The following is a 21,913-nucleotide window of genomic DNA, read 5'->3' as shown; positions in this document are numbered from 1 at the left end:
TCTTTGCACATAATAGAAACATGGCATCTTTAGTACACCTTTAACCAGCTACGTTACTCGTGTCGCGGCTCGCTGTGACCGCGGCCGCTGCTGCAGGCTGTTCGCAGCACCGAGTACCGTGAGGCAATTAAAGGTTTATCAAGGGCGCTAACGGAGGGCTGGCACTGGGGCCGGAGGGAAGTGTCGTGCCCCCGGGAGCCACAGGGCATCGCCCACCGCCAGCGGGCACCCAGCCCTCGTACTGCACCGCGCCGCGGGTGGCGGCACCGGAGGCAGGCCCCAGCCCGAGGGGCGCGGCCGGGGACCCGCCCCCGGCCCGGCCCCGCCGCCTCCCGTCCCTGCCGGCGCGGCGCGGCGCGGAGCACGGCGGGGCGATGTGGCGGTGGCGGTATGTCAGCGGCAGGCAGCTGGATGGCTTCCGCCAGTACAAGGTAACGGCCGGACCCCGGGGGTCGGGGCGGGTCGGATGCGGGTAGCGGCGTGCGGTCCTCCCGGTTTGGCGTGTCTGGGCTCTGGAGGGCTCCGCTCGGCGCGGCTGAATGCCCATCCCGGCTCCGCCCTGCCCCGCTCCGCTCTGCGTGCGGCGCGGCCATCCCTCTGCCTGTGGAGGGTATCTCTGTGAACCCGTGGTGCCTCCGACCTGGCTGCGGTCCTGCTCAGACCCGAGTGAGCAAGTGAGTAGGCACCGGGTATTTAGGAAGCGGCAGGTCTCTGTGGAAGCAAACTTATAGCTAGGTTTTGAGTAGCAAAATGTTTGAAAGCCTGGTACGTTTTAAAAAGTGGGTTGGGAGTAACACAGTGTTTCTGTAAGAAAGCCTGCTTTGCTGGTGTTTGGCTCTGTGCAAATTCTTCATACAGAGGAATGTTTTGGCTTTGAGAAATACATAAGAAAGCCAGAAAATAAGCGTACTTTACATAATTTGAACTAAACCTCATGTTTGCAAATAACAAGCCTGCGGAATCCAAATGAATGGGCGGATCATGTGGTTATTTTTATTTACCAGCCTTATGTTGCAGACTTAGGAGATACCTGGGTTTTGTTCCCAGGACATTACAGGTGTCTGAGATGGGCCGTGCTACTCTGTTCACACAACTCTTACCTCACTTCATGTTAAAAGCATGGGGGCATGCCAACTTCCCTTATGTTCAGTTTCCCAAAGCAGCTCCTACCTCGTGCTCCCCATGGTTCTTGCCTTTACCATGCACCCTCCCAACCTGGCCTCCAACCAGAGCTCTCAGCTTCTCCCAGCTCCTATCAAGCGTTTCCCTTCCCCAGGCCAGCAGTTTACGCCTGCTCACTGCAGGGTGAATGGTGCTGAAGTCACTGTGGCTTCAGGAGCCTCCACCAGGTCACTTGTTAGGAACTTGTTATGCAGAGCAGGCAGTTAAAATGTACCAACCTGTTTGTGTTTCTCCAGTGAGGGTGGGATAAAACATGCTGCAAGCTGCATTTGGCCACTGGGCGTAAGTTGCACAGGCCTGTGCTTGAACAATGGAGCCGCAGTCTTGACTGAGATCACCAGAGGAAAAATAAAAAGCTATTTTTAGCATAAACAGATATTATTATTTAAGTAACATTCCTAAAATATTCGTGTTGTAGTACAAATGCAAGGAATGCTTGTGTCACATTCTTCCTTATCACTTGAATGAAAGTAGCTGCAAATAAGTGCAGATGGGGAAGAACCAAAATAACATTTTTTTTAAACTTGTATTCACTGTGTAGGGATTATTATGATTATGATGATAACAAATGATTAGCGAGAGACAGAATCACATAGCAAAACGTTTTACTTGGGTGTATTGAAATTCCTTGGCTTTCTTGGGAGCAAAGCAAAGTCCGTAAAATATGCTAGGTAGTTTTTTTAACTGTAGGAAATGGACATCACACTTGAGAAGTATCTGTTCAACTATGGTAAACTGTGGTAAGTACAGGTGTTAGAGGGTGAAATCGAATAGTCAGCTCTCTGTTATCTGAGCTGACTCAGGAGTGGGACATCTTGGAAATAAATAAATAAATCCACATGACACAGGTTACACCCAGAGGAATACATCTGCAAGAGGGCAGTGCTGCTGAGCTGGTGGGGTATCTGCACAGTCTTCCTGGTGCTCCAGCCTGCAGGAGGACACTGCGGCAATGCCCATTCCCGAAGTGCTGCTCACGATGGGTCAAAGTCCACCAAAATGGAAAAGGAGTGTAGCAAGGAGAGGCAAGGAGACAGTACTTACTGCCACAATCTTCTTTCCCACCTCCTCACCTCACCCTCCCATGCCTAGGGCTGCTACCACAACCACAGCTTTGTTCTTGCCACCTCCCAGGCCTGAGACATGCTCTTCAACCTCATTGCCCTCTGGCTGCCATCTCCTCCATTCTCCTTATCAGCCTAGGGCCTCACCTCATCCTGCTTTTCCAGCTTCCCAGCTCCTCTGAGGAGATTGCTGCTGCCTTTGCTGCCTCCTCAACAGGACTGGTGCTAAACTCAAGTTACTGTGCCCAGCACACATGGGTTACCTCTTTACAATCACCTGCCTATCTCTATTGTGTCTTTCCTGATGGACCCAACTCTAGAGTACTGTGGTGGGTCACATAGGTTCACCCTGTGAAGAGCTAGATAATCTCTGAAAGGCTTTATTAGGCATGTCTTGAGTATTGAGCCAAAACAGACCTGAAGCATCCTTTGGAAACTAGGTAGGGGCATCCACCTCTCCATTGTGCATTAGATTGCAACATTATCAGTGGCTTAACATGCTCCATACTTAACACAATTTATCTGCTGAGCTGATCCAGGAGCTGATCATAACAGCTTAAAAAAATAATTTGTGTAATCATCTCCTTTCGTAAAGGTAAATTTAATAAATTAAAAAAATACCGTTCCACATTCAAATTTTCACACAGCTGAACTCATTCCTCTGCCATGAATGCTGCAATTGTATGTCTCAGGCACTGTCTCCTGTCTGCAGCTGGAGGAGGGCCTTGGCAACAAACCCAGCAGTTCTTTGCAAAGGGAATGGCAGACCTAATGAATGCAAAGACTTTAGCACCCTTTAGTCCATGGTATGTTAGGCTTTTGAAGCAAGTTTTCCCCAATTACCAAGCTCTGGCTTACATCACAGAGTGTCCCTGGAGCACAAAAAATGGTGTGTTCGAATGAACCTAAAACATGTACTAAGAACACACAAGTACACCCAATTCTTTTAGTCCATGATATCATACTAGAAGCAGTTAAGTGTAAAACCTTCTGAAATCCTTCTAGGATGGATGCTGGATCCTTAGGACTAGCTATTTCACTACACAAATCTATTTCCATTTGTTCTGCATGTTAATGGGGATTCAGAGATTCAGTTTTCTTTTTTCTGCTCAAAAATGACTGAGAACAGGTGGAGATGTGATGATGAGACAGTTCAGGTGCAACCCTGGGTATTGCTGCTGTGGTAATTCTGCTGCCTTTTTGCCCATGAGGCAGGTGAGCAGGTACTGATTTCAGGACAGTTGCATGCTCAGGTGATGTGCAACTGTAGAGCATAAGCAGCTGATACTTGGGCATTGTGCTATTACCTAGGATCTGGAGTGACACAGCTGAAAAGCTGCAACCAGCTGCAGTTGTAGGGCTTACTTTGTGTTCCTGCTTTTATATTCCTGCTATCAGCATTTTGCAGTTCTAGAGGGGCACTCATGGAGGTTCACAGCTGCTTTGGGTTTCTGTTGGAAACAAGCAGTTCTGTGACAGCCAGTTGATGAGTACAAATAAAAGCAGAATTTGGTTCTTTATTTTTGTCCTCCTCACCAGAATGCAGTAATGTTGATGGTGAACTCTTGATGCCATTGCTCTTCTTATCACTGTGATCTTAGGATTTCCCTTGCAAATCTGCCTTGAATCAACTCTTCTACAGCGCCTACGCACAGAGATTTTCCAAGCCAGTAAACTCTGACACCTTATCCTCTTTCAGAATGAAAAAGATCTAAGGATAAACTACAGAGGCTTGACTCAAAGAATAGGCCTTGGAAAATATGATTTAAAATATCAGAGATAAAATTAAAAACTAAAGTCCAAGTTTCCACATTTTCATCTTTGTATGTTCACACTTTTTCTATCCTCTAAGCCATTATTTAGAGGGTAACTCTCTGTGCAGAGAACAGGGGGCCGGTAAACGAGGTATGTGTGGTTTCATGTCAGTGGGACTTCTGATATTGTCCCACTGTCTCATAAGTAGGTAAAGGTAAGTAAGATGACATTACCTGATACTAAAACACTTTGAAAGAATAGGCTTATGATTCAAAATGTTCTTGAAAAAGGGACATAATGGCCAGAAATCGATGCGAAGAAATTCAGTAAACAAGGTACAATGCAGAGGGGAAAGAAAACCAACATTTCGACCGTAAAATAAGAGACAATGGACTGCAAAAAAGATCCTTAGGGGTCAGAGCGTCAGCAGTGTTATGGCTGTTACATTAATGAGAAGGCTTTTAAGTGTGAAGTGTTACAGATACGTCAAAGGGTTACATATACCCCTATGGCTGACATACTGATCAGGTATCAGCTGAAATAATGTGTCCTGCTTATTTTGTCACACAGTTTATAATCCACAGTGTGGCATCAGTAATATTAAGAGGCTTAGAAAAGATGAGCTGTGAGAAACAGTCCGAGTACTGTGGGAGTAGGAGCCTAGCAGCCAGTTAGTCTTCATGCATGCCCTTAAAACAAACAAACAACCCAAAAACAAAACAATATGTAAGTTTTGGCTGCACAAAGAGAAATTTAAGGCAGGTGCTACATCAGTCTTGTGTTGATAAGAATTGCTGAAACAGCTACTAAGGGGGATTGTGCAATAGTTTTACCAGTCTTACGAAATGGTTTGATTTCTCTGATGCAGGATTTACAGTCTAGTGTGAAGTGTTAATAAGCAGTTGCTTACACCTTTTTTTTAGCAGAGTTTTGTGCAGTGTGTTCTATTTTAGTGTGCTGATATGGTCGTTTATCGAAAGCAACTGGATCATTACATCATGGTAACTTGATCTGCTTGCTGAATGTGATGCTGCTTTAGGTGAATGTGCTGGACTAGAAGACCTCTCAAGTTACCTGCCAGCTCTCATTTTTTAGGTTAGGGAAACAAGATCAGACATATGATGATCATATTTCAAAGCTTGATTGTTTCTCTCATACTGACTTGTACCAAAAGAGCAAAGTGTGTTGAGTATGATTCTATGATTCTATAATATAGTGAACTGTGAACTGCTTTCTGGAATTTCAGGATCAGTCCAGATACAAGGCTGGATTTCTGCTAAGTCTTTAAGTATTTCCAAGGCTACCTGTATAACTATGAAATATAGATACATACTGGGTTCTGCTCACATTGATTGGGAGTTTTTCTTTTGATTCTGGTAGCAAAAGGATTTGACATGATTTTGAAAATTTAGGATAGGAGGCTTTCATTTGCATATTTATCTGGCGCTTCTTAAGAGGCAGTTAATACTGTTCATGATTGCAAAAGAACAATTTTATATATTATAAATAACTTTTATTATAGTATATTTGCAGATGATATTTTTACTCTTTCCTATTTTTTAATTCCAAATACTACGTAAAAGCTGCTATAATCAATTTTATCTGCTCTAGTTATTTTTTTCAAACCACCTGAGTTTAATAAAGCCCCTTAGGCATCTTAGGCAGCGAAAACTAACATTTTCCACCTTCCACAGAACTGGTAAGTCAACAGCCCAGTGTTCTACAAATAAAATCTTCCAGTCTTCTTTGTATTACTTTGATGGATTGGAAGACTGGGCTTCTAATTAAAAGTTGTTGAATAATATGCAAAATAAACCAAATAATTCACTACCCTTATGTTTTCTGTCACTGTATTCATCTGTGAAAGGGTCGGGGGCCAACTGAATTGCAGAATTCTGAAAGACCATCTTCATGCACACACTATTTTGTATTCCTCAATCTGTTGTAATGGTAGCTGACATAGTGTAGCATTTCAAAAGCTCTGTAATCATTATTTTCCTTATACGTATCATATGCTAATGCTGATGAGCCAACAACATAATGAAATCACATCACAGAGATGCTGCATTTGATATTACTTGCTGCAGGACTTTTTTCCTAGTGATGGCGCAACTGCATGTGGTTTTGAGTGCGACATTACGCTTATGAATTTGCAAAGGTTCATTAGATCACTTTGGGGACAAATATGCTGAATATCAAGAGTTGTATGCCTTGTTGAGTCTCATAAAAGTGCAAATACCAACCGCACGATTTCATTTTATTGCTTTATCAAGAGATGTTAGTATTGCAAAGTTCTAATTGGATTTTTATGTGTAGGATATGCATGTAGATATGTACATGTTAATATACATGTAATTTTGTTTATTCATCTGTGTTTTAATAGAAGACTGATTGCAAAGATGTATCTGTGATTTGGATGTGGTTTATTTGTTATAAATCTAGGGGAACAAATCTTATAAGCATTGCTTTGGATAGGAAAGAATTGGGGTTTTGCATCTTTCTGTGAAATACCTTCTCTCTAGTGTGTGAGGATCCTAGAACACAATTGTCCAGCATATGTGGTACAGAACCCCTATTTAGCATCCTTCATGGGAACTGCAAGCCACATTTAATCTGTTTGCCCCTTTGGGCCTAGATCAGTTTCTTTGGGTTCCCCAGAGATTTAGGTACACACTCTGGCAGACCTCCAGCTACATGGGAATTTGGTCTACTGTTTGATCTTTAAAGGGCTGCTAGCACCTCAAAAAGCACATGTTTATACAGGCACACAGATAGATGTAGCACAGAAGCTTGCTGTCATCTCCTTTTATCAACCACAGAAAACCAGTCTACACAAAAAAAATACAAAGAAATCAACTTCCTTGCCATATTAGAGCTTCTTTGAATATAGATGGTTTAGGATAGTATTGTGCAGTTTCTTAAAGAGTGTGCCTGTTTTGGTTTTTTAGCAGGATTCATACACTTGCCAGTCTGGGCCAGCCTTTGTCTCTTATAGCAACAAATGTGCACCTGCCTTCCGTTATCCCTTGCTCAATATTTAATTATATTTCTATGTTCTTTTCCGTAATTTTGGCTTCATTGTTAAGTGATTGAATGTGTCCCACTAAACTAAGCCTTTTCCTGAAGGCAAATTAGTCAGCATCCTTAATATAACTACTGTTGATGGAAAATGGCTGTTGACTTCCAATGTTATCACCTCTCCCTGGTCTGGGCGCTTGCAGTCCTGTTAGTGAAAAATCAGATCTATCTAGTCTCCCATACTGAGCAAGAACCTCAGTGCTGAGGTCAGCGCATTATGATTTTTTGCCCCAAAATGTGCTTCTCCCTCAGTTGTAGTGTGGCTCTGATGTCTCTCATCCCACATTTCAAGCATAGCTAGTCAGCAGATCTGCAATCCATCAGCCCTTTACTACTGGCAGATGGGATTGTAGTAGGCAGGAAGCCAAACATGAGCCCGTACTGTGCCCTGGCAGCAAAGAAGTTCAACAGCATCCTGGGTTGTATTAGCAGTAGCACATCACATCAAGTAAGGGGGAAGTAATTATCCTACTTTACTAGGCCATGTCTAGAACCCTGTGTCTAGTTTTGGGTCCCCAGTACAAAAGACACATCAACAAAATGGAGCAAGTTCAGTTGAGACCACAAGGGTAGCTGGAGTTGGGATATTTGCCCTATGAGGAGAGGCTGAGGAACTGGGGCTTGTTTGGCCTGGGGATGACACTTCTTCAGGGACACCTAGCAGCAGCCCCCAGGTATCTATGGGGAAGTCCTTCAGATGATGGAGCCAGGCTATTTATAACAGTGCATGGTGGGAAGACAACAGAAAACAGGCACAAGCTGAAGCAAGACATCATCACGCTGGCTATAAGGAGAAAATTTTCCTAAGGAACACCATGGAGGCAGTGACACAGGTGTCTTAGGGAGGTTGTGCAGTCCTGTCCTTGGAGCTTTTCAAGGCCCAACTGGATAAAGCACCAAACACCTGGTTTGAGCTCCTGGCTGAGTCTACTTTGAGAAGGAGATAGGACTGGAGACTTTTTGAGGTCCTTTCTGACCTGAGTTATCCTGTGATCGTAACCCATGAATGTGATCTTGAGGTGACTATACTGCTCTGCGAGCAAGAGGATGCGCCACTAGCAGGCATGACTGCCTAAGAGAAGCCTATCCTGATCCACAGCTCCATGTGCCCTGTGACCTCATGACCTTCATAGATACCTTCATTAAGTGACAGGATGCGGAGTGTGACCCAATACATGTGTCAGGATTCCTGAAAGTGGGGAGGTCTGATTGATAAGTACATGTTTACAAAGAAGCATCACCAAGAGCAGTTTACGTAATAACAGCTTCCTGATGCCTTAGTAATACCAACCGGAATTGTCACTCAAACCATGACATTGGGGTTTGAGTATTTCATTAGGAATAGTTTACAATGGAGGGAAAATTTAACTATTTTTCCTGGCCTTGTGTAGGGACAGGCTGATGGAACAAAGGGGGCAAAGACAGAGGGCAGAGAACTCCTCAGGAGCCCAGCTCAGGTAGGCTCTTCCCTCACAGTGCAGCTACATCCGGCCCTAGTACAGACATTGCAGCCACTGGATAATAGAGTCCAACAACCTCAGACCCCCAAAAAGAAACATGTATTTGCATCTGAGCATGCAGTTACGTGCTCCCCACCACCTACTCTTTTCCAGGCTAAATTACAAACCCTGTTCTTTAGTTTCTACTCATATGCTTCAGAACTAGATGTTTTAGGGGCTTATGACTCCTGTATTTAGGTATTGGTGATGTAAAACAGATACGCGTATGGATGGGGGGAAGGCAGGGTAGTCCAAACTATTTAAGCAATAGGAGGTACAAAATCCAAGCCATTGTTTATGAATAATTAACTAAATGATGATATAGCATAAAGTAAATTTATTATTAGAAATAACAGGACTGTGCTTTGGAATACATCAGTACTTCTAAACTGCTGAACATTTGGAATTCATTTGGCATCCTGTATTGTGTACTGCTGTTGTTTATAGCATACTTCTCTTCCTCCCCTTTGTGAAGCTTTTGCTAAAACCCCAGACTGTTTCCCATAACACCTACAAACCTGTAAAAATGTATGTAATGTACAATTAAACCCTACACGTTTAATGTATTTGAGGAATCTGAAAGATGGGTGGATAATAATCACCAGATGTGTCAGTATTTCAGTATTTTCTTTAATTTTTGTGTGGTTCCAGACGTGTGAGAGATCACAGAAGGGGAGTTCATGTTGCATAAGTATGAAATAATTTGGAGAACGGAGATTTCCCACTGAGCTCTCTTCAATGGTGACTGGTTCATGTCCTGGATTGAGAGGGTCATTTTGCAGCCTTCAAAGCCACAAAACCCCTTGTCTAATGCCAAAGAAAGTGTTCCTCACTCAATCCATTGTCTGTCACAGAACACAGATACTGTGAAATTGCATAATCAGAGAGGAGGTGGGATAAAAGAAGCTGTAGGAAGGTATTGGTAGCTGTCAGCATGCCATGCTGGCTGGGGGAGGTGGGGGCCCTGGGGCGGCAGGGTTGAGCCTGGCAGCCCCTCCTGCCCCACTGGTAGAGGCTTAGTTGAAAGCTCCCAGGAACCAGGGCTGGGATACATTCGCTGCCCTCAGCACCCAGGAGGGCACCCAAAGAAGGGGCCCTCAGAGGGATAGCTGGGTCATACATGGTAGATGGTAAAGCCTCATCACTTGTTTCAAATATATGCTATGGAACATCAATTTTTCAAACCCTTTCCATCAGCAGATCCCTCAAAATTTTCCATCCATGATGTGGGTCCCTGTGTATAAGTATAGGCCAAATGACAACAAGCGCACGTTTAAATGTGCTGGAGACCTGACCAGTGGATGTCCAGGTGGCATTGTGGAAATGTGGCATCATGCAAATATTGTGGAAAACCACACTGCAGAGGTACTATTTTCAATAGATCACTTGTTTAAAGGCCTGTTTTGAATTCAGTGTATTGATTCTCAGTTGGTTTAGGCTGTTTTCAATTATCTTAATGAAAAGTTAATTTAACAGGAGGAGGGAATGATTTGTTTTCCCCCTCCCCTTTTCATTCATTTTGAATGGATGCAGGCTCAAAGGTCTTTTAAGACTTTGATAGCACTTTAAAAGTTTGATAGCACTTTGAACTGGTGATAATTTATGTGGAATAAGATGTGGGGGAAACTTAGTGCATTTTAGCTGCTCTCATTTTGGTGCTTCCCCCTCTGCAAGTATGAAGTACCTTAATCTTCTGCATTTAGGCAGAGGTTACCTCAATTCATCAAATATCCATCATGAGATGCACAGGTACATCTGTCATGGTGCATCGCAAGGCAAGCACTTGATTATCTTGTAGTAACCTCTTTACATGTTCTCACCTTTTATCATCATTTGCTCTTTTGCCAGGTATTGCTTACTAATAGAGAGGATTTATTTTTTGCATGGGTAATGTAAATACAGTGAACACTTGACTTAAGATGAGGCTCCCTAAGCCTGCAGGACCATTAAGTTGTTAGAACATCAGCACATAGGTACAGCTATGGCTTTTCCATACCTGTGCCTGACCTGGCAGAGTTTGCTTGTGGAAAAAGGCAGGTATCACACTGTTCCGGGTCTTCATCCAAGTCCTTGTGTTGTCGTTAGATGGTGCTCATGTTTTCCATGTGGGAACAGCTAATGTATTCTTTTGTACCAGGCATGTAACTTCACATGTAATACTTGAGGTATCACAGAACAATATATTCAACATCCTGCAACCTAAACTGTGATTACTAGCTAGTATATAGCTATTTAAAACAATTTATCTGTGAAAGAAACTTTTCCGCTTTTACATTTTTAATAGTCTTTATTTCCTCTTGTAAAAGTGAACTCAGTTATAAAGTTGAGCCAATATGGGCAGACTTTCTTTGAATAAACTGGTAATGCTTGTACTTAAATTATCTATATAAAGGTGACACCTTTAACAATAATGGGCTGTCTCCTTTGCTATATACTCTCAGGGTGAATCACAGCCCATCTGTGCCTCAGTTTTCCAGCCTATGCAATGGAGATACTAAATCGTGCTGGTTTTGGGGCAGGAATGTGAAGTGCTGCAAATTTGTTGCTACTAATACAAAATTAAAACCTACGAAGTCATTTGGATGCCAACAATTCAAATGCAAATGATGCACAACAGTTTTACTCTGTATCTCTGAATGTATAAAGACTGTATGACACAGTATGGTGCTACCTGAAACAAGATAATTTAAGTACAAGGAAGGATTAGTCTGTTAGTGTAAGGAGCAGCCTGAGTTGAATTAACTATTTCCCAGCAGTTAAGGCAACTCCATTTCTTGCAACTTGTTTTCTCTGCTGACTCTGAAGTTTGTGCAGGCATGCTTTGTATCCTCCTCTTCATGGTAGTCATTCCAAAATGTTATTACTATGATTCCTCTACAGTGCAAGACTGGAGAGGGCCAGGAACCCCAGTGGAGATCCATCCAGCTGGCTGCTCTGATTAATTGTTAGCTCACTGGCTGGTTCTTTCTTTTCCAGAAGGTCTCTCCAAGACAATAGTAGGCTTTGTTTTGGAAATGGCCCATTCTCGAGGTAGTACACACCATTTTTTTGGCTTTTTCCATCCTTCAGCTCTTGCCCAACATGGGCATTTGGATTTTTGAACATGCACAATGCTCACTTGCATGCCTTGTGACTGCCATTTTGCTGGGTTACAGTGTAGTCTCTAGATTGGTTCAGATACTTTGAACTGAAATGTACCCACTGCTAATACTGTCTCAGGTGTGTGGGGCCTGATAATGAGGCCCAAATGCCCTCCATCAGATACCATGAAGTGTGGATGTGACCAGTTTGCAATAAGGAAAGGTATTTCTAAGCTGCGTGGATGTGAGCCAGAAGGTTACCATTCATCTTGTATTTAGCAGTGCAGACCAGACCTTGGTCACTGGGAGTGCTTTTGACCCACAGGTGGGCTGGCTCTGCCCTGCCACTCCACTGTCTTCTGACCTTTGTTTTGGGTCATTTTTCTTTCTCTTGTTTTTCTCAATTACTTGTATTTCCTTACTCTTACTTTTCTTACTGTTCATACCCCTTTTCCCCTCTTCACCTTAATCCTCTTATCCTCTTCCCAGCTGACCAGTACAGACTTGGTGCTGTGCTGGATTCCCTGGATAGAGATTAAGACGCAGAGTAAAAGCACATCTTAACTGTGCTGCCTGAATCAACGTGTATTGTGCACATGTATCTGGTGTCTGTACTCTCATTTCTGGCTCTGCTAGAAGATAGCAGTAATGCAGAGAGGGAAAGCAGATGGCTTTCAATGAGTTATCAGCTATTAAAAAACACCCACCCAAAACAAACGGCAGAAGCATTTTCAGACTTGGGAGTAAGATGGAGTTGTTTAATACCATTTTTCCTATTCCTTCACTTCTCCCTCCGAAGTATTACAACTTCTTAAAAAAGGTGTTTACACAGAAGCTTTCTGCTTAATTCAAGTCATTCTTCTTTGTATAAGGACAATGAAGGTCTCTTTTCTAGTGGAGAAAGTGTTTGCTGGGGAGTACTTTACACTTGTATCATTTTTGAACATAAGAACTTCCAACGTGCTTATCCTCCACTTTGTTAGTGTCCTGAAAAGGACAGAATTATGCAACAGGAAATGACAGTACTTCTTTAACATCAGGTTCAGTGCACTCTTACATTCATCTCTATTGATCGTAATGTGAAGATTTTACTCAATAATTTGATTTTCTGAGCAGCCGTGAACATTAAACTCTCCAGGATTTCATGGCCTTGAGGTTAGCAGCTTCTTGGGAGCAGAGCAAAGCAGAGTGTTAAACTGTATAACAGATTCTATTTCTAAAGTTTTATTTTTGCCGTGGCAGAAAGCTAGCAGAATGCTTTTTCCATGGGTGTTTCCTTTGGTTTGGCTACAACAGATTACTGATGAGGGAAGAGCAAGTTTCCGTTCTTCTGCGCATTTGCTGAATGTTCTTTCCTTGCCCAGAGGACCACGGCCCAGCCACAGACATAGGAATGAACAGGATGAAATGTGATGGGTCTTGGAATATCTTTAGATGACAGAAGCTGGCTGTAATTCTACTTTATTTTTCTAATAAGGACTGTTTCAATTTTTGGTGCTTGACTTTGGAAATGATCAAGCAAACAAAAAGCTGTCTTACGTTCATGTCTCATATAGAGATGTGTTGGAAAGCTATATAATCTCTTACAGTTTCCATTTAAAAATACAGAAATTAAATAATCCCTGTATAATCTCTTATATTTCCTATTCAAGAAAATAATTTTAAAGAACTTAAATTGCTTTTCCTTTTTTTTAATTCCTGGGAGCAAATAATAGTTCTGGACAGCCGGTAAGTATTTTGGGTAGAAAGCCTCATTTTACTGTTGTTATTTAACTAAGACTTTGTGATTTTATTCATGATTTTGAAGTCTTGGCATGGAGGGGAAAAAGAGAAAGCCAAAGCAGGAGGAGGAGTGAAGGTCACATATTTTGACCTTTGTGCATCCTTATCCAGGTATGGCTGAATTCACTGAATTTGCTGGTCAGCAAATTATTGTGTATCTTACACAGTCTCTGAATACCAGTTGAGGCAGGGAAATGGTTAACAGCTACAGTGAAACTTTGGGTAGATTCCTGATTAGCTGGAACCTCAATAGTGCTAGTGGATGCTTTGAATTTTCTTCATTTTCAGAGAATTTCCATGCTTTTTATGTGAATTAAGTACTAGCTGACTGTTCTATTGGCATAGGTATTGTATTGCCTTGGTATTCTTGTTCGTTTTGGCATAAATGTCATCAAAGACCATGAACGGTTCAGACTGGGATAATTTGCATGCAAGCTGGACCATCGATAGATCAGTCATTTGTAATAATCAGTGTCTGAAAGATACAATATAAAATACATCATCTGGAGCTGCAAAGAAATACAGAATACTGAAAACTGTAGTTTTACCAGGAAATTAATTTTTTCTGAGGTAATATATGTATGTATTCTGACAGAAACCCCATCAATGACAGAATTGTCACATTTTAAATAATATGGGTGGCAGAAGCAGATAAAAACCATACACCTAAGTGACACTTTCAGTAGTTTTAGAAGAAAAAGGGTGATGTACATTTCACTAAACTGTGCTTTTAATTCCATGTGGAAAGTTAGTCTGCCTGGTCTGACCAGTGGTTGATGTGTATGCCCAACATGTAACTGTGTTATATTAATTTTATAAGCATACTACATTTATTATCTGTGATTAAAACTTAACCACAAATTACAGAACAACTGCGGAAATGCTTTGTTTTGCCCAGAAAGTAATTAAAATGTATCCTTTGTATGCAACTGGAAAAAGGAAATGTGTGGAAGAGTTCTTAAGCACTCCATAGCCTGATATCCTCAGAAAGATTAGATGAAAAGTCATAGGCTGTGCATTCGAAACCTGAAGCATGCTGCATTCATCTTTTGTCCCGCTTGCACTTGTCCACCGAAAGCTCTTAGCTCGGATGTGTGCAGGTTAAGTTTAGTGTGTGTGTGTGTGTAAAAGCTTGGAGATGGGGTACTGAAACTGAGGTTAATCTTGCCAGACTTTAGTCATCTAAAAGATGCCTAAGTTTAAGACAAGTGTCTTAAGCTCTTTTGAGAACTAATGACTTGAAACAAGTACTTCCAGAGTGCAATCTCATCCAGAGGGTAATTGGCTAAGAGAGGCCTATAAATTAACTAGAGAGAGAACAATTAGCTGTTAGCTGAAGTTAGGTGACATGAAAGCCTTTCTGTCATCAGCTCTTCTGTATGTGAACAGCTTTGACAAATTGTGGTTTAACACACCTCTACCTTCTTCCCATTGGCCATGGGTGATGTTTGGACAATGCTGTATAGATATATCTGAATCTTTATGTGAGTCATATGCATATAACAACATAAGCCATATATATGCACTTTCAAAGTCTCAAGTATTTCTAAAAGAATTACGTATACTACCCCAATGATGACTAATTTCTTCCACTGTGGACTCGAGAATGTAGTTGTGAGTGGTATTATCAGATTGTTCTGTGTTCTGCAATCTTAAGGCAGGATAAAACTTGATACTATCCTCTGAGGAGAAAGTAGACAACAGCAATTTGGGGTGGGCGCGGATTTCTGAAATACTTTCTGCAAAAGAAACAGACGTGTACTCATTGGAATTTATAAATACACGTAATGTTTTGCACGTCACTCCAACAGGTAGATTTTACTGTGGTAATGAACTGTGCTAATTTAGAGCTTATTTTTATCATAACATCACCTTACATTAATTACCCTGAGGCAAATGCAACTGTGTTACTGTGTCAGAAGCTATGTATCTCGGTGAGAAAATATTCCACTTAAGGCCATATTCTATATGCACTATATATTCCAAGTACTAGCAGTGATCTGCTGCTCAGACTATGTATTACTAATAGTGCAAATAAAGGTATTAAATTGAAAATATGGTAGAAATGCAGAGTCTTATAGGTTAGCTTTTAAAATGATTAAGAATTTAGAAGTAAAATGTGACTACAGAACTGTTTGCCATTTCACAAGCCTAAACCTTTGTGTAAGTACATGCAGTTGCTATAAAGATAATTGTAAACTAGGCCAGTGCTTTTAAATTAAATTAAAGCTGTATGAATAGTCATCAGAGTAAAATAAATTGACACCACTCACAGTCAGAGGGATTGTTCTTAGATGCTGAAAGATATAAAGTGATGGGAAAATATGCGTTGTTCAGTGCTTTGTTTGACATGTTTGCTTTTTTCCTCACAGTACAATGCTGTGGATACAAATCCTTTATCTGTGTATATTATGCAGCCCATCTGGAACAAAATTATTAAGGTAAGAATTTTGTTTTAGTAGAAATATCACATGATGATGTAAGATTTTATTTATTCTTTTTTAAATACAGCATGTATTTTCATTTAAAAATGCAAAGTGATCAGTAAAGCTGAAATTAAGATATCTGTATATAAGAAACATGTTTCAGGATATATAGCTGTATTTGAGTATGTTTGGATTTTGAGGTGGGGTTTTGATTACAAGAATAAGGTTTGTTAATTTTTTTTTATCACTATATAAAAGGAATCTGTTTCTTTTTTGCATCTTTCATTATTACATCTTTCATTAAATGGCTTTGCAGACATTGATGCTTTTACTGAGTACAAATTATTTTTGTGCAGCATATGCCACCTAACAACAGCCTGGCTTTCTCTCTGTGTTGTGCACATGATTTTATGCAAGTACTGTCTCATTTTCTCCCAAGAGTACTTGCTCGGGGAGGAGGCATTACTCTAAGAAGCTGAGAATGAGAGCGGTTACCATGATCACCGTAACGATTGGAAGATGGCATCTCTTGAATGCATTATGATATGCAGTTTTTAAAGATAAACCCTCTCACAATAAGTTTTGATGTTGTTGGCAAAAAAAACCAACCCAAAACAACAACGTTATCTGAAATAAATATGAACTATTGATCTCCAAGGAAGCAATGACTTCTGCATCTGCCTTCTTAGGGGAAATCTTTGAAGTGCAGCAGACTTGAAAACAAGCCTATATACAAAAAAAAAAGGATGTATGTGGTCAGAGTGCTGTTGGATCTGCCATCCTTAGGTTCTATAATTCAGGTGTTGTTTATGCTTTATATAGCAGGGAAATCAATCTCTTGCTCATAACCTCAATGTTAATTTCATGGAAGTGTGTATATGACCTAACTTAAGAATTAAAAAACAACCCACACAAGGTATGAGAAAAAAGCAATTGAAAGATGAGAAACTGAATTCAGCAATTCAGCTAAAAGACCCTGTTTTCATTCCCATCATAATATTGAGGATGACAATGAAGAAGAAAAGCATACCCCACCCCATCCCCCACTCAGCACTCTGGAGTCCAGCACAGGAGGAGAGCAGAGGCTTTGGTTTAGGAGATCCATGGGTATTCATCTGCTATCAAATTCAAGGGAGAGTATTATCAGCTAAAAACTTCCTTTAAAGATAAGTTCTTCAAATGGTTGCAGGGTTTTCCCAGAAGAAAAGCAACATTCTTGACCCACGTAGCATAGGGTGATAGATCCTACTAGAATGCTACCTCTTCAGATTTTTTTAAACCTCCTTAAATTTTAGGTGAGCATGATTTTGTTCACTTCTTGCTGCAGGGGAACCTAAACCAGAGCACAGGGCTGAATACCTGTTTCAGATGCTGGGAGATCTGAGTACTGAACCAAAGACTGGAGTGGGTACTGTCTGTATTTTGTTACTTGGCTTGATTTGAACCCTGAAGATCCAGCAATGAACATTCTACTTTGCCTTCTGGTGCCAGAGCATTGCACGATAATTCTCAGTGATTATCACAAGGATTTAGAGGGAAATTATATTGCTTTCAGTTTTTGTAGAAGTAGTCATTCTAACATGAAAAATACTGCCAGGTAAAATCGGAGTCATGCAGAGGAGCTGGGGATGCACAGCTGCAGAGGGGAAAGCAGTATGTAATGGAGATTGCAGTAGAGTCATCTTGATTGCTTCTAGAGATAAAAATCACAACTGGGAGATCACATATGAATCAGTCAGCTTTTAGTTTCTAATCTGGTGAAAATAAACATTCCACAGGGACTATTTTTACCAGATTCTACAGGCATTAAAACAACCTAAACTTCACAGAGCCACGGAAACAAACAAACAAACAAATCTATGAGAGCAGAGGCTTGGGATTTAGGTCTGGCCTTTCATCTGTCAATTTAGTCCTATTTGCAACACAAGTTTGTCTATGTTCTGCAACAGAATTCGTTTGAAAGTATGTCTTCTATGAATAAGACATTATCATTCATTGTAAGACGTATTTCATACGTTATGAGAAATTAAGAAGAGCCTGACATTAGACATGATATGGGAATTTATGAGTTGGAATCTTGACATAATAAGAAATGAGAACATTTTATCATAACCCAGCTCATTTATCTGTGGTGGGGATGCTAGGAAAGCAAAGAATTCGTGCATTTAAGTTAGACATTTTCCTGAAAATCCTGAGCATGACTTTCCTTCCTTTCCTCTTCCAAGGACATCTTTCTTATGCACTATATCATGTGCCTGTGTCAGTTTCAGTGTGGTTTTTGGACGTATGTGGTTCAGAAATGTGTTGAATCTGATGCTGAAGCAGAAGGTGAAGGGTAATGTTTAATGCCTGAATTCTATAATGGGCTTGAAGTATTCTGAGGTACGTCTGTGGCAGCTTTTCCACACCGTATGAAACTATACACCTGTAGGAAACTACAGAGTAACAATTATATTTCTCTGTGTGTTGTTTAAAACTATTCTGATTTTGCAACTGTATGTATTTTGTCTTTAATTAATTCAATGTTCCATCCTTTTGCCTTTAATTAGAAGATTTGTATTTTATAATAAAGCATAGTCATGTGCTCTCTGACACACGATGGATAGTACTACTTGGCTACATAAACTGAATATTCCTCCTCCATTTGTATTCATGTGAAATCACATTTATGCAGGACAATGAGAGGAAAAGGAGGAAATCCCACTGGGATACGCAGGTGTGTGCCAGCTTCACTAAAGTCAATTACTTCCCCCTCTCTTGCCTTTATAACCTTTGATTTTATCACTGGAATTGGGCATGAATAGAATTTCAGTGGTCTCAAGTGACTTCGTGAAGGAATATTTCAAGTTTGAACAGAGCTTTACATAAACGTGTACTTTACCATTTATTATTCAAATAGTGGATATATTTAAACATTTGCTGTGTGTGTTAAGGCTTTTAGCATGAATGGCTGTGGACCCACTGAAGCAGAAATGAGCATTTTGTGGAACTTAAAGTTTTTTAACATGATTTTGCAGGAAAGCAGATGTGATTTTCCCCAGAGGCATCTCCAGTTGTATTAATCACACAGTGCATTGATGTGTTAGACTTCTACTGTGTGTTAATTAGACGATAAAGATTGCAAGATATTGTTCTGTAGGATACTAGTAAATTCAGGCTGTGTTTTTCCAACATGTGTAAAAGTTAGTCTTTAACACCTTGTAATTTTTGAATTGTAAATGGGGTGATGGCAGTGTAATACCAACCAAAAGAATAAGGGGCATTAAATGTACAAAAGGGTTTCTGCAACTGGAATATTTTCCAGATACCTTCCAAATACCCAGACAGATTATGTTCATTAAGGATCAAAAGAGTATGCTTAGGAATTTAACCGCAGGAGAGGCTGCTTTCCAGAGGATAGATCTCCCATAACTGTTTTTCATGGTGTGTCTACTAGCCAAAGGGATTGTTAAGTATTCTTTGATGGTTTCTTTCTTAAAATGCATGATGTTAGCAAGAAAGTGGGTTAAAGTACCTTCTTCATGTTTGCACTCTGAAAGCATAAATTATTTCCTGTAATAACTTAATAATGGCATTGTGACTATTTAGAATGATGAGCTTAATTATAAAGCAGATACTTATGTTGCTCCACTTTATTCAGTAGTCCACAGTTCTTGTGAATCATACAGGAGAAATCAGTCATTTTAAAACAATATAATGGATGGCATCTGTATATCTATGTAAAAGGTCCATCCACAGGTTGTCTTAAATGCACCATTTTGATCTAGGTTTTAGCTTAAAAGAGGCCGATCTATAATTCCTTGAGTGTCTGTCCTTATTTCATGTAAGGTCATAGACATCAGATAAATTCCACAGCAGGCAGTTCATACCCAGCCTCCATCTTACAAGGTTTCTGCATCTCCTAATAGCAAAATTAGGATGTGCTGCTGTTGCTGCATGCTGAGCATGCAGTCACTGTAAGAAGAGGGGACTGTGCATTGAAGGTTTCCTCCTCAGGTGTTCTCCTAAAGGAGCTTCAGGGAATGTTTTCTGTCAGTTGTTCTTAGGGGTTTAGAATTGGGCTTTTGAAGGCTCAGAATGATGCGTGCATTTTTTTAATTGTAGCTCTATGCATTCCATGATGTATTTTAAATACTATAAAAGCTGACATACAGTATCTTAAAATTAATGATAAAATCCTATTCATAAGGAAAGTGAATCAGATTTCTTCTTTTTCCCAATGTTATTAAAGAAAACATCTAAGAAGAATATTCAAGAATTTTCATGTGAGTTTTGAAAGTTTACACTGTACAGCATCAGTTGCACATTTTTTCCTGAATATTATTACTTGTTCTACAGTAGAAAAAGAGGACCTAGTCAGGATAGTCAGTCCAAGCATTCAAATTCATATGCAATTTTTTTCCTGTAGTAATAGGATAGGGAAAATGTAAATATGTATGCAAAATAATATATATTCATGTCTGTCCTTCTAGCTATTCCAAAGAAATAAAAAACACATTTGATTTCAAAACTGTCATTAGTATCTGAAATGATTTAACTTTTTTCTTCAATATTGTTTTGCAATATTTTATAGTGCACTTTCTTATAGTGTTGAAGCCTTAGACACTCCGAAGAACTTGATTATGAGTCTCCAATATTTATAAGGTTTGAATATACTGATACCGAGTTTGAGTGATGGTAGTGATTGATACTTGTATTACTGCAAATATGTTCTGTCTGAAAATCACATAGGAAGCTGTGTATGTTGCTTCTGAAAATATTCTGGAGAAACTGTTGCTTAGAAGAGTGTTATCGAAAAGGATCCCTGTTACAGTGTAAGGAATGCCTTAAAGCTGCAGGGGATGAATAGCTGAGAACAGTTGATGGGCAAAGACTTAAAGGCTTAGCCAAAGTCAGAGAGTCCTTTTCAGCACTCTGCAAAGTAAAATGAGTTAATGGAGTGTTTATAATTTATGACTAAAGAGGGAGACCCTGCAGAAAGTTACTATGCGGAGAAGTAGGTAACTGCTTTGAACAGGGAGATCTTCTGAATCTAAAAGTGTAATGTGCTCAGTGCCTGACTTTGTTGATGTTTTGAGTTGGAAATTATTGACTTCTTTTAGAAGAGGAAATTTCCTTCTTGTAGTGTGGGAATAGAATGCTTAAAAAACCTGCCATGTGGATGCTGAATAACCACACTGGGGTGCTGCAGCCTTCTTTCAGTTGTGATACACACAATTGCAAGTAGCTTTCCTTGGTGGCTGGGAAAATAAGGGTAACGTATAACATAGGATACAACATTTTAAAAGGAGATTTTTATTGCAGTCACAAAAATCGGGCAAGAACATTACATTTGAAAATATATTCCAGAAATGAAAACTGTATTTTAATCTGAAAATGGGAAAATGTGCACAAATCTGAACATTGCTGTCATCTACAGGCTTCCCCTTTCCTGATATAATATAGAAAATATTTAATTAAAGTAGGACTTGCAATTTGAAATCGAATTTTCCTTAAATTTTTTTCTTTCTTTTCAACAGATAGTGCCTTTGTGGGTCGCCCCCAACGTGTTAACATTCTCTGGATTTGTCATGATTTTAGTAAATTATTTTCTAATATCTTCCTATGACTGGGACTACACTGCCTCAGGTAAATATCCTCGTGTTGTATGACTAGTGAGCTTCTTATGTCATACTTCTGAATTATACAGGGAAGTATCAGATACTTGGATCTTCCACTCACTCCCTTAATGAAGGTCCGTGTGCATATAGGAGGATCTGACCTCACACATGGCATTATAAATTTAGATCATTTTATTGAAAAATGTGATTTAGTTTTCTCCCTAAGTATGGGTTTCAGCATGTGCTGCTTGAAGTCTATTGATAACATCTCATTTTATTTAAAGTGTATTCCAGGATTTAAGTACACAGCCAAAACTAACCCTAATGTTCTTCATAAAAATTTAATGGGTTTCCCATTTCCTAATACCTAAATGGGTGCCCGAACAAGTTCATTTCCCTTTAATTACTCCACCCCTCATTTGAGACAGCTTCTAGACAAAGAAGAAA

The 21,913-nt window shown here is 40.2% G+C and overlaps 1 protein-coding gene across 1 annotated transcript in view; it reads left to right on the top strand.

The window, feature by feature from the left end:
- The first annotated feature begins 330 nt into the window (after positions 1 to 330).
- The window catches only part of LOC136008649 (ethanolaminephosphotransferase 1-like), a 51,465-nt gene continuing 29,882 nt past the window's right edge, over positions 331 to 21,913 (top strand). Inside the window, exons 1-3 of the mRNA XM_065668218.1 lie at positions 331 to 431; positions 15,813 to 15,881; positions 21,386 to 21,494. Coding sequence (XP_065524290.1) covers positions 375 to 431; positions 15,813 to 15,881; positions 21,386 to 21,494 — 235 coding nt within the window. The 5' untranslated portion in view covers positions 331 to 374. The remainder of the gene's footprint in view (positions 432 to 15,812; positions 15,882 to 21,385; positions 21,495 to 21,913) is intronic.

The sequence above is a fragment of the Lathamus discolor genome, chromosome 2 (genome assembly GCF_037157495.1).
Source record: "Lathamus discolor isolate bLatDis1 chromosome 2, bLatDis1.hap1, whole genome shotgun sequence".
Taxonomy (NCBI): domain Eukaryota; kingdom Metazoa; phylum Chordata; class Aves; order Psittaciformes; family Psittacidae; genus Lathamus; species Lathamus discolor.
The sequence above is the reverse complement of the archived record's forward strand: the minus strand, read 5'-3'. Positions and strand labels throughout refer to the sequence as shown.